The 12,696-nt window shown below is 53.4% G+C and overlaps 1 protein-coding gene across 1 annotated transcript; it reads left to right on the top strand.

Annotated features, from left to right (window-relative positions):
• Positions 1-1,542: 1,542 nt before the first annotated feature.
• Positions 1,543-5,672, top strand: GJB2 (gap junction protein beta 2). The gene is made up of 2 exons (XM_059902701.1): positions 1,543-1,607; positions 4,572-5,672. The coding sequence occupies exon 2, from the start codon at positions 4,594-4,596 to the stop codon at positions 5,272-5,274; it is 681 nt and encodes a 226-aa protein (XP_059758684.1). The 5' UTR covers positions 1,543-1,607; positions 4,572-4,593; the 3' UTR covers positions 5,275-5,672.
• Positions 5,673-12,696: the final 7,024 nt, after the last annotated feature.

The raw sequence follows: 12,696 nt of genomic DNA, 5'->3' as shown, positions 1-12,696 counted from the left end.
AGGCTCAGGCCAGGATGGTTCCTCCAGGCCACCCACCTTTGCCTTGTAATTTCCAACCAGCCGATTCAGCACATCTCTCAGATGGGCCTTGTAGGGCTTTGTCTGTTCATGAACAGACACTCCTTCCCGGACTAAGACCTGGGGCTGGAAGGTGGGGTAGTGACAGGGGGACAAACTCAGGTTCACCCAGCAAGAATGGCCTAAACTGGCCCGTGGCGATGGGGTGCAACTTTTAAAAGGAAAATTCAGTACCTTTACGCTAATGTTCGCAATCACGGGAAGCCCATTTCTAAGGCCACATCTGCCCTGTCAGGGTGAATCGTCTCTGCTCAACTTAAAACCGACCTAAGTGAAGCCAAGCGTGGGAGCGAGCACGCCTGCACCTCAGGGCTGGCCTCTTTGCAGGAATCCTGGGGCGAGGTTCCTGCCCCCGATGCGGGACACGGTTCCCCAGACGCGGCCCACTCTTGCGATTTTAATTCTCCATCCACTTGCTTTGTGAATGGCAAAATACCCAGCCACATGTGAACAATGAAACCTTGTGATCCGAGATCCAGCTTCCGGGAGAGGAACGAGCTTCCCAGGGAGCCTCATCCAGAAATCCCCAAAGCGCGCCCCTTCCAGACGTGTGTGCAGGGGAAGGGGTCGGTAGCCTTCATTAAGGGGGGGCCCCCACCCCGAACTGAGTAGCCTCCTTGCGATTTCTCAGCCGTGGGAGGAGGAGGACGTGGGCAGGGCCCGGGGGCACCCTCTGATGGGGCGCAGGGCTGGGCCAGCGCGCAGGGTCCCTGGCGCCGGCCTTGTGTCCTCACCACGTCCAACCCCGGCCCTTGGCACGTAGTTGAAAGTGATCGAATCAAACACGAACTCAAGGAGACGTTCGTTAAGTTTGCCTGCGAGGTTTGGGGGAGAAAGGAGCAGGTCCTTGGCCAAGCCCGGCGGTGCCCCCTCCTCGCCCACCGTGAAGCCACATTCCCAGGAGGGAACCGGCCCAGGGCAACCGCGGTGCCGCGGGGGGAGCCTCGCGGGGAACCGGACCTCCGGCCTGAACTTACTCTTCAAATAAGAAAAAATTAAAAATAAATATTAAACCAGAGCTTTGACTACGACAGTACTCTTGAACCGGTCCAAGTAGAAATAACAATAACAGCAACGACAACGATCCTTTAACCTCACCCTCTCCTCAAAAACGCAGGGAGCCGAGGCTCAGCGTCGCCCCGCTCGGACCCGGGCGGCCGGGGGGCTGGGGGCGCGGGGATCCGGGGTGCTCGGGGGACTCGGGGACACGGGGAAGCGCTGAGGACCCGGGGCTGGTGCGCCCCGCCCGCGGCGCTGGGGGCGGCCGGACGCCGAGGAGCCGCCCCCTCCCGGACTTTCTCAACAGCTCCGTGGAAGAGGCGGGGTGCCGGGCGCAGTTAAAAGGCGCCGACGAGCGCACAGGTGTCCAAGGCCCGAGCGCCCAGTGCGCCGCGCTCTCCCGACTCCGAACCGATAGCGGCGCCTCCGCCGCCCCCCGCGACCCCTCGCCGCCGCCGCCGCTCCGGCCCCGCCGCGCGCTCCGCGAGACCCCGGGAAGTCCGCCCCGCCCGTGCGCCCCGCTCCAGTAGGTAAGGCCGGCGCCCACTCTCGGCTCCTCGGGACGGCTGGGGGCTGCGGACCCGGCGGGGAGAGACCCCCGGAGGCCTGGAGCTGTGGGACCCTCGGGGAGGGACCCGGGTCCCCCGGGCTGGATCCGGCGCGCACCGAGGCCCCGCGCCGCCGGGTCCCGGGCAGTGGCGACAGCGGCGCTGGGGCGCAGGACGGGTGGCGATCGCGAGCTCCTGGCCGGGAGCTCCTCGGGCCGAGTCTGGGGTTGGACCCGGCCGGCCCCGCGGTGCGCAGCGCGCGGACTGGCCCGGAGCCGGGGCCGCGCGGGGAAGGAGGGCCGGACAGGTGCGCGGCCGCCGATCCGCCTGGCGGTCGGCCTGGTTCCTCCGGGGAGAGCCTGGCACAGACGCCGGCGCGCTTCGCCTGCCGCCACCAGGAGCCTCTCCACCAGGAGCCTCGACGTGGCCGAAGGGTTCGCTCAGACAGGGAAGTCCATCCCGTGGGTTAAGCGGAAGCTTAACCTGGAGGAAACTGACCTTTGCCTCCTGGCGCCGCTTTGCCGCCCCGCACAGCCGGATCGAGTCCGCGCTGGGGTTGCCTGTTTTTCTCCTGCAAATTCGAGAGCGGCGTTTCCAGGGGGCGGTGCGGTCGGGGGGCAGGCGGGGTGGGGGGCGGCTTTCGGGGCGCTGGTCACAAACCGGGGAGCCGTGCTTTAGGGCCGGCTGCGTCGGCCCTGGACGTCCCCTACTGGACAGGGAAGAAGCCTAACCCGTCCTCCAGCTTCCTGAGAGCTGGCCCCTGCGGCCGTCCCCCGGGACTCTCTCGAGATGGGTGGCGACAGCCGTGTCCCCATTTGCCCTTTGAGTCGGGGTCGGAAGTAGTGTGCGGCCAGTCACAATTACAGACACGGGGGGGACGGGGGTGGGGGGGTCTGTGGGCCAAAGGGCCACCATCAGCAGAAGTAAGGACTGCGAAGCTAAGGGTAAGGGATCCCTTTTGCCCCTTCTGGAAGCTAGTGCTTCACCCAGCAGCCTCCCGGCAGGACAGAACCAGCTCCCCTGCCCCCGACCCCACCCCCGCAGGTGTGGGCCGGCCAGGAAGGGCGGGGGCCAGCACCCCAGCACCCGGCCGCTCACTGTGGAGAGCAGTTTCATCCCGCTGGGTCGGTCCGCCTCTCCCTATTACCCTAGCCCATCGGAATCCAACTTTAATTTGCTCCTCTTCCTAAAGGATCTTTAGAACAGGTAGCTGCAGCCCAACCAGGAGCTTTAAACAACAACAGTATAGGGTTTACTTGGAACTGTCTTCTTCTCAGCTGCTGCTGACTGGACTGGTTTGAGGGGTGTGGGTCGTGCACTTGGCACTGGCCTCACCCCAGATTTTTAGCCAGATGTACTGATACACGCCAGACGGTCTGTTTCTGTGAGTGTCCTGTTTCCACTTAGTAAGTGCCAGCAAAGAACTGGAGGGTCTGATTTCACAAGAGCTTTGAGCACGCTGCTAGGGCAGGATGGACCAGGTGCAGAACCTAAGGCCTCCTGGACCGTCTGTATTTAAGGGTCAGGGCTGAGCCCAGAGCAGACCTTTTCCCAGTGATGTTTCTCTCTTTCGAGCTGAGCTGGCTGAGCATTTCACGAGGATGTCTCAACGCTCGTAGCTCTCCTGCCCTGACCCTTCTCGTGTCTCTGCTGTGTCCTCTGAACGAGGTGGCCTTGGATGGTTTCAGCCAGACCTCGGTGCCCCCAGCAGCGCCCCAGAGGCAAGCAGGGCGATCAGACTCTCCCCAGCCTGCTCGGGAAGCCCATCGGGAAACAGGACCCGACTTGCTCAGAGTAAGGAGAGCACTAAGCTTTTAAGTAAGAGAAGCAGGAGGACTGAGAACCAGTTTGGAAGGGGTGGACGCAGATTACTCATCAGATTGTGGAGGGTGGGGTCTTGTTTAAAAGAGGCTTGATTGAGACAGACAGGTGTGACTCTAAGTACATGAAGACCGTTCATACCCTGGGATGAAGAGGCCACTGGCTGGTGGAAGGTGAGCGCACAGGCGTCCCAGGTCCCTTCAATAGGCAGCACATCACCCAGCAGCGTCGGTACTGACCTTCAGTACCGGGAGGAATGCCTGGTAGGGCCAGTCCCTGGGGAATCACCGAGTTAAACTGTGTCACTTTTTTTTTTTACGAGGCACCCACCCCTTTAGAAACACTTCTAAGTTAAAACCATAGCCCATGATAAAAATGCACCGTCGCAACACTTTTCAAACCTGAGTACTAACCGATCGGTCAGTCCCAACAGGACAGCAAGGACCCCAATCTGTACACAGAACGGTCACAAAAACCCACGCACACAGGGACTCTTCTCCATGGAAGGACCATCTCTAACCTGCCCCCTTTCATATAGAGAAAGGAAGTGAAGCCCTTTGGGAAACATGAAACGTGGATTTTACCACTGGGGACAATCATTTCACTGCTGCATCCCACGTCCATGAAAATGAATTGAAATAAGTGAAGGAAAGAGGTGCTGCCGGGAGACTTGGCCTCTCGGCCTTGAAGGCGAGGTCGTCCCCGGCTGGCACGAGGCCAGGGTTCCGTCCAGAACAAGCCCTTGGGAGCGCTGAATGCCGTCGGAGGGTTGGGGGGACCCGCTCAGGGGTTCGGTCAGCGCCTCCAGCAGGGCCCTGCGTCGGCGCGCATGTTTGCCGGGGTGCCCCACCCCACGTGTTGATTGTGTGCTACGGACCGGGTGCACTACTCAGCTGAACATACCCCTCTTTACTAGAGAACGCGTTCCAGGTGTTCTGCGCACTACACGGGTAACCCTAGGCCAGAAGGGGTTGGTTTGTTTTCCTCTTGTTGGGTGAGGTAGTGTGAGAACTGGCATTTGTTCGGGAAGGGATCTCTGGGCGCTCACTTGCCCGGACCCAGCAAGCCCCCCACGAGCCGGTCCTGCCTGGTCCCCTCCATGTGGTGTCACTTTGTCTTTTCCAGCGCAAACTGCCCGGACGAGAAGATGGACTGGGGCACGTTGCAGACGATCTTGGGGGGCGTGAACAAGCACTCCACCAGCATCGGGAAGATCTGGCTCACCGTCATCTTCATCTTCCGCGTCATGATCCTCGTGGTGGCCGCGAAGGAGGTGTGGGGAGATGAGCAGGCCGACTTCGTGTGCAACACCCTGCAGCCCGGGTGCAAGAACGTGTGCTACGACCACTACTTCCCCGTGTCCCACATCCGGCTCTGGGCGCTGCAGCTCATCTTCGTGTCCACGCCGGCCCTGCTGGTGGCCATGCACGTGGCCCACTACAGACACGAGAAGAAGAGGAAATTCATGAAGGGAGAGATAAAGAGTGAATTTAAGGACATCGAAGAGATCAAAAGCCAGAAGGTCCGAATCGAAGGGTCGCTGTGGTGGACCTACACCGGCAGCATCTTCTTCCGAATCATCTTCGAGGCCTCCTTCACGTACGTCTTCTACGTCATGTACGACGGCTTCTCCATGCAGCGTCTGGTGAAATGCAACGCGTGGCCTTGCCCTAACACGGTGGACTGCTTCGTGTCCAGGCCCACGGAGAAGACCGTCTTCACGGTTTTCATGATCGCCGTGTCTGGAATTTGCATCCTGCTCAATGTCACTGAATTGTGTTACTTGCTGATTAGATATTGTTCCAGAAAGTCCAAAAAACCAGTGTAACACGGTAGCCAGCTTTAGATAAAAGAGGGCGTGAGAGGATGGGGCAGTCTGTGCTCAGCTGTGGGGCACAGTCACCCGCGTCTCCCAGGTCCAGCGTCTCGTCTTCAAGGCCGCCTTTGACCCCCTGTAGGTCTCACGTGCGACCCCAGCTGCCCCCAGAGGCTGCCCTCCTGCGAGTGTCCGAGCCTCTGCTGCTCTCTGAAATTGGCCCGGTGAGGCCCGAACCAACAGTACTTCCCTATTTCAGACAAAGGATACGGCGTTTGTCTTCCTTTCTTTGAGGAAAGGAGAGAAACGCCAGGGCCTGAAGACGACGCTGAGGTCTGCTTGATCCCCTTAGGGCTACCTTTGCCATTTCCCTTGAATTAAAGGTAAACATGAGAATACTGGGTTTTTTATTTGCTTTGACGTTTTAGTCTTTAACAGTGGACGAGGTTACCTAATGCTTCAAACTCTGTTATACTTTTTTAAGTGAAAATTTTAAATGAGATATGTTCTTTTGATCTACAAGGAACCATTCATTGTACGTTCCTCTAATTTCGAAGGCTCAGATCATGATATGTAAAGGGAAGGGTCTTCTAATTTCGAAGGCTCAGATCATGATGTGTAAACGGTGTGTAATTAGATGCTGTCCGTGAATTTAAATATGGCCTTTCAGGTACGAATGGTTTGCAGTGCCACCAAGAGGCTGTCCGTTGTATGAATTGTGGTGTGTGCTACATGGAAGTATTTCAGCTTCTCTCAAGTGAAACAAACTAGAAGTCCTTAGTGATGGCTTTTCATAGCAAACGGCCTCATTTCAAAAGCTTAGATGTCATTTTGTATGAGAAATACAGATTGGATGTACCACCAGCTACTACCAACGGTGGGTTGCCTCAAGACACCCTCAGTTCCCCTACGACGTTGCCTTTTCCACTCCCATGGTCCACGGGAAGAATACTGACTTAAAGAGATTGCTTGGGAGTATTTTATTGCCACAGTACAATTTAATGGTGCAGAACAAAATGGCAAAATTGGGGGGGGGGGTAGTTACTGTTTCTAAAGAACAGATGGAAAAACTAGACCCTAAATTCTGACAATTAAAAATGAGTTTCATCTACTTCAAAGGTTTGTTTGCTTCCCTTTTCAGCATCCAGGTTTTTTAAGTGACAACAGAATTAATAGACTCTTTTTAAAAATAGAAACTAGGGTTTAGATAACTATTTAGCAGTTCTATAAGACAAATCGAATCCTAATATTATCATGATGCTTGACATGGTTTCCAAAAAATGGTACTCAGCATACTTCGATGAGAGTAAAGATTTTCCTGTTGCCAAGAATAGCATTATAAAAACATTTTGTAATAATAAATAATAGCTTTAATTACATACTTGTAACTAAAATAATTTTGTCATATCTCAGAAGTCATTTAAATATTAAAATATAATTAATTCGCATAATAGTTATTTAAAATCTATTACAGTTTTTAATACAATAGCACTTTTAATTTCACCTATAGCCAGTTTTGTAAGAGTGTGTTAATATTTTATATTTCATAACACTAAATGGGTAAATTACCACGGTGTCTGTCCGCGATTCTGGGATTCTTCCACCCCAGTTACAGAAAAGCCTGTCACCAGAAAGACTGACGGGGAAGGGAGAAAGAAGGATGATTCCTACCCCGCCCCACGCTCACCGCTACAGGGTTTCTGAGGAACACGCACAGTGTGGGATATGGATTGCTTTGCTGCTTGGAGGATGCTGAGTTGGGGTCACATGACCAGTCTGGCTCCTAGAAGAATTATTAAAACACTTTAAAATATTATTCACGGTCAAGGTTGGCTGAGGCATGAGAAAAATTCTGTCAGGTGTCTTTTCTATGGGGTTTTCTACAGGATTTCATACAAATGCACGTTTGTATATAACCACAACTGGTCTTAGAAACTGTTTTCTGTTCCGGGAGCCCTTTCCCATCCCTGTGTGTGGCCTGATGGCCCCGGCACCCTCCCAAGACAGCCAGCAACAGGCCCGTGGTCTGAACCTTCATCCAGGGACCTGAAAGCATTTTACACATCAGTAATTACGAGTGTTTTTATGAGGAGCCATACGCCTTTTAGATGAGTTTTTTTTTTTTTTTGGCTGCGCCGTGCAGCGTGTGGGATCTTACTTCCCCAACTAGGAATCGAACCCCTGCCCTTGGCAGTGAGAGCACGGAGTCCTAACCACTGGACCGCCAGGGAAGTCCTTAGATGGATTTAAAAGGACAAAAAGCAGTCAACTTTCCTCCAGGTGATAGAGAACGGATAAGAAATGGTCCCCGGCCACCTTCCAGGGTGCCCTACACACAGCCTGTCACGGGAGCACGTGACTTTTTAAATAGATGTGCTCACTTACAAGCTATGAAGATTATTACTCTCGGGTATTAAAAGACTGGGTTGAAATAACTACAGATGACTACTGACCACTTTTAAGAACTTAAGAGACAGGCTTGGGGCTTCCCTGGTGGCGCAGCGGTTAAGAATCTGCCTGCCAGTGCAGGGGACACAGGTTTGAGCCCTGGTCCGGGAAGGTCCCACATGCCGCGGAGCAACTAAGCCCGTGCGCCACAACTACTGAGCCCCCGCTCTCTGCAACTAGAGAAAGCCCGCCTGCAGCAATAAAGACCCAACGCAGCCAAAAATAAATAAAAATAAAATAAATAAATTAAAAAAAAAAAAAAAAAAAAGAGACAGGCTTGGCCACATGCCTGAAAATTAGAGCTTGAACTCTGGAAATGATCGTCCTGAGTCTATATCTCAAACCATCCACTTACAACTTGTAGTAGGTACGAAAAAGCTCTGTTTTGTTTGGTTTTGCTTTGGGTCGCGCCGTGTGGCTTGCGGGATCTTAGTTCCCTGACCAGGGATAGAACCCGGGCGCCTGCAGTGGAAGTGCCGAGTCCTAACCACTGGAATGCCAGGGAAGTCCCTGTTTTATTTTTAATGATTCCACCAAAGTTCTGTGTGTCAGGTTGGCCACAACAAGCCTGTGGCCTCACAGGCCGGCCTCGGGAGGGCCTCAGCGCTGGCCAGATGCCAGCATGACCTCCGGGACCTTAAGAGGCAGTGGGAACAGGCCAGCTGCTAATTCCTCCTTGTTCGAGGCTTTTAGGACCCTAGCAGTCCTGGTCTCAACTCTTCCGTACGTGTGAGGCTCTTGGCAGGTGGATCCGGGTTGAATCAGGAGGGCGGAGCTGGGGTGGCCGAGGCTGAGCTGCCAATCACGGGGTCACTGACCTTGGGGCTGGGCCGGGGCGCAGGCAGTGCGCTGAGGGGTCACCGTGGGTACACAGGGGCTCACTTGCTTCTCCAGACCTGTTTCCTCATCTTAAAGGGCCTGCCGAATACTCCCCGAGGTTAATGGCAATCCAATTGCGAAGGAAGTCAGAAAGAGAAAAACAAATATCATATCTTAACGCGTATATATGGAACCTAGAAAAATGGTACAGATGAACCAGTTTGCAGGGCAGAAAGAGAGGCACAGATGTAGAGAACAAACGTATGGACACCAAGGGGGGAAAGTGGTGGTGGGATGAATTGGGAGATTGGGATTGACATATATACACGAATAGGTATAAAATAGATAACTAATAAGAACCTGCTGTATAAAAAATAAATAAAATTCAAAAACAAAAATAAGGTAATTTACGTAAAACTCTCCGCGCAGGAAAGCGCGAAGCGAAATACCATCGTGCTCTTTTCCACGGGACGGATCCCAGGCTGCACAGTGGATGGGTGGGGTTCTAGACAGGAAGGACCCTCGCAAAGCTCGACACACGGGAAGCCTGGGGGAAATGCCCGTTTCCTCAAAGCCTGAAATGAGGCCAGTTCGGCGGGGGCGGGGGAGTGAGACACCCCTGAGGAGGGGAGGATAGGCTGAGTGTGGCTGGGACAAAAGGGCGGCCCCGTTTGCACCTGGAGAAAGATGACGCGTAAGAAAGCAAGCTTTGATTCATCCCCTTAGGGTCACCACACACTGTCCGCGCACATTACCAAGTGCTTTACACACAGGACGTCATCGAAGCCGCCCGGAAACGCTCCAGAGTTGTAGCCGAGGCCTCGGGACGGTGGGAGCAGCTCAGGGCAGGGGCGCAGGGGATGTGGGCGGGATTCCGGAACCCCCAGGGCTTAATTCCTGAAGCTGGCGGCCCTTCCCCAGCGCCGGCAGGGCTAAGGGATCCCGCCTCCGGAGACACCGGTTCCGTTCCTGCCCGTCGCTAAGTATTTATTTACTCAGCCAGTATTTACCGAGTGCCAGCCGAGCGCCAGGAACTGTTGGGCAGCAGGGCTGCGAACAAACAAAACACAAACAAATCCCCGAAGACGAGTGCAGTGGAGAAAAATAAAATCAATGGGAAGTAGGAGGTGCCGGGGCCCAGGCAGTGCGGCCTGGCCGCCAGGACACCCGCAGGTCGGGTGAGGGAAGAGCCGCAGGTGAGAGACAAAGGCGGGGCGGTGAGGGGCCCAAGGAGGGGCCTCTGGGCTGGCGTGACATCTGCCGCAGGACACCCGCTTCCCCGTCTTCTCTGCCCTCTGCTGGACCAGGAGGAGTCTGCCTGCCACTCAAGAACCTTCCATAGCCGAGAACACGTCCAAGTTCAACCCCAACTTCATTTTCCAGCGACACGGGTCCTCGTTCGCCATTCATTCGCTCACTCACTATTAAGCTGCTCCTGGGTCCGGACCCACCGGGTCCAGGCAGAGAAGAAACAGGACCAGGCGCACTCTCGCCTCTGCCGTGGACACCGGCCCCGGCCGGTGTCCAGCAGGAGGGGCACCTCTGGACCCCCGTGCTCTCCGCAGGGAGGCGGGCCCGGCGACCACCTGGGACGTGGCCTTATCGCTAAAGGGGTCTGATCTCGAGATTGCCTTTTATCAGCCTCATCGCCTTTCCTCATTTTCAGTCAAGAAGGCCCCCGACGTACGGTGTGTAATTGTAGAATTAATATATAAATACGTTTGCTTTGGGATTAAATACAGAAATAGATAAAGTCAAGGTGAAAGGCTCCCCTCCAGCCCTGCTCAGAGCGTGGGTACTAACGTCTCGATGCAGAGCCGCCCAGAAGTCCCGCGTTGCAGGTGCGTACAGGCAAACACACACACACACACCCACAACCACATTGTTGGTTGGCCTGCACTTCTTACATCATTTTCTCTGTGATAGTGTCTCGTTTGGTAATGCGCCTTGGAACTCTCTGCAGGTCTGTATGTACAGCTCTGACTTGTTCTTTTTAACAGACGTGCAATGTTCTGCGGCATGCCTAGCCTTAGTCGTGTAACCACGGCCTCTTTAGTGAGCAATGACACCGTTTCCAGCTTTTCACAAAGAGGAACCCGCTTCCTCGCCCCTTCCTCCCCCACTCCCGCCCACACCTCCTTTCAAGCTAGATTTTCCTTTGTAGCACGTGTCGCATGGATTTTCCAGCCTAAATTCAGAACTTGGCCTACTCCTGGGTGGATTTCATTCTGCTGGTCCTGGCGCATCTCTCCGGTCCATTAGACCTTCCTGGGCCCCGTATTCAGTTTATTAGCAATGCCTTCCAACTGTATGTCACCTGTCAGTTTAATGAGCCTTTAGTTACTTCAGCCGATGAAAAGGTTGACTGTGGAACGCTTCCAGACACTTCCTTCGAGCTTTGCCGCAGTCCATTTACCAGCAGGACTGGAGTTTTCAGGATAAATGTACTGAGCTGGGTCTGGTTTGCACATTTTCTTCTTACTAGTAAGGATATTATGACAACTGGGTGAAACACACACACATCCGAGTGTGTTTGCCCCTCCATTATCCACTCTAGACACGCTCGCTGAGGTCCTCGCGTGCAGAGCACCGGCGGGCCCCTGGCGAACGCAAAAATGATTCCAGAAGAGGTCACGGTGTTCAGGGCAGATGTGTCCCAGGCGGTCCCTTCGCAAAACAGAGCGTCGACTACCTGGGTGTGACCGGCACACCAAGCACCGCAGGAAGAGGTCAGGGCCGGAAATCGTTCCTTTGGGGCCTAAAGGAACACAAACTAAATCATGAAAGATGGCAGCCTTTTGCCAGGAAAGGAGACTGGAGTTCAGCCTGGTGTTCTTGCATTTCTTTGAGAAGCTGCATAACTTATCAAGACCGATTTCTGCCACTTGCTGTTACAACTGGCCGGCTGGTTTCTGGGGAGCCCAGTGGGGACAGGTCCCCTAAGCGATGCTTTCGCTTGCCTCAAGGTAACTGCAGGGCACGGCGCCACCCCAATACACCCCCGCTTCCCTCGCGACGGCAGGGGCGCCAGGCGGAGGCGGTATTCTTAAGAACCTGCCACATCTACCCTCGTAGAAACCTCATTGCTTCCATTGCTGTGGAGTTTGTATTTCCAGTTTGTAAGTATACAGCCGTTGTTTCTTTAGGGTAACTGTAAAAAATGAAAAACAAAAGGGGCTTCCCTGGTGGCTCAGTGGTTGAGAATCTGCCTGCCAATGCAGGGGACACGGGTTCGAGCCCTGGTCTGGGAAGATCCCACATGCCGCGGAGCAACTAGGCCCGTGAGCCACAACTACTGAGCCTGCGCGTTTGGAGCCTGTGCTCCGCAACTAGAGAAGCCGCGATAGTGAGAGGCCCGCGCACCGCGATGAAGAGTGGCCCCCGCTTGCCGCAACTAGAGAAAGCCCTCACACAGAAACGAAGACCCAACACAGCCATAAATAAATAAATAAATAAATAAATAATTTTTTAAAAATGAAAAACAAAAATTCACATGTCAACATGCACCATTTCCTCTCATAAATGGTATATGAGCAGTATTAACAAACTTCTATGATCTCATGGTTATATTTACAAGGTCCTGATTCAGGTTTTTCCTCTGGTTTCTCTAACTATTCCATTGCTTGTATTTTGAAATTTTACCATCCAGGGCCATGAATGCCACGGTGAGATTATTTCTTACTCAACACTCATCTGTGGGGCAGGGAAGTCTTGTATTTAAAATATTTTTAAACCATCGTCTAATATTAACTCAGCAACTCTTTAAATATTCAGTGTTATTTGGTCTTAATTCCCTTACATTGTCTGGGGGGGAAATCACCTAATATATTCCACTCAGAATTTTCAGGCTCTTTATTAAATGTGGTATCTACTTTACAAAACTTGAAGAAACGGTTAAGGGCCATTGTGAGTCACAAGAACTCAAGAAATCATGAATTTTTCCCATTTGCCTCTACTTTTCCAAAAGGAAAAGATCTCAATGTAAACAGATATTTGTTTGCCCACGTTCACAGCAGCATTACTCACATTTGCCAAAAACTGGAAGCATTACAGGCGTCCATCGACAGATGAACAGATAAAAAAAATGTGGTTCATATATTCAATGAAATATTATTCAGCCTAAAAAAAAGGAAATTCTGACACAGACTACAGCATGGATGAAACTTG

This window comes from Balaenoptera ricei, chromosome 18 (genome assembly GCF_028023285.1).
Source record: "Balaenoptera ricei isolate mBalRic1 chromosome 18, mBalRic1.hap2, whole genome shotgun sequence".
Lineage (NCBI taxonomy): Eukaryota > Metazoa > Chordata > Mammalia > Artiodactyla > Balaenopteridae > Balaenoptera > Balaenoptera ricei.
This window is presented reverse-complemented; position numbering and strand designations above follow the sequence as displayed.

Coding starts and splice junctions, on each gene's coding strand:
- GJB2 (XM_059902701.1), top strand. CDS start 4,594: ATGGACTGGGGCACGTTGCAGACGATCTTGGGGGGCGTGAACAAGCAC.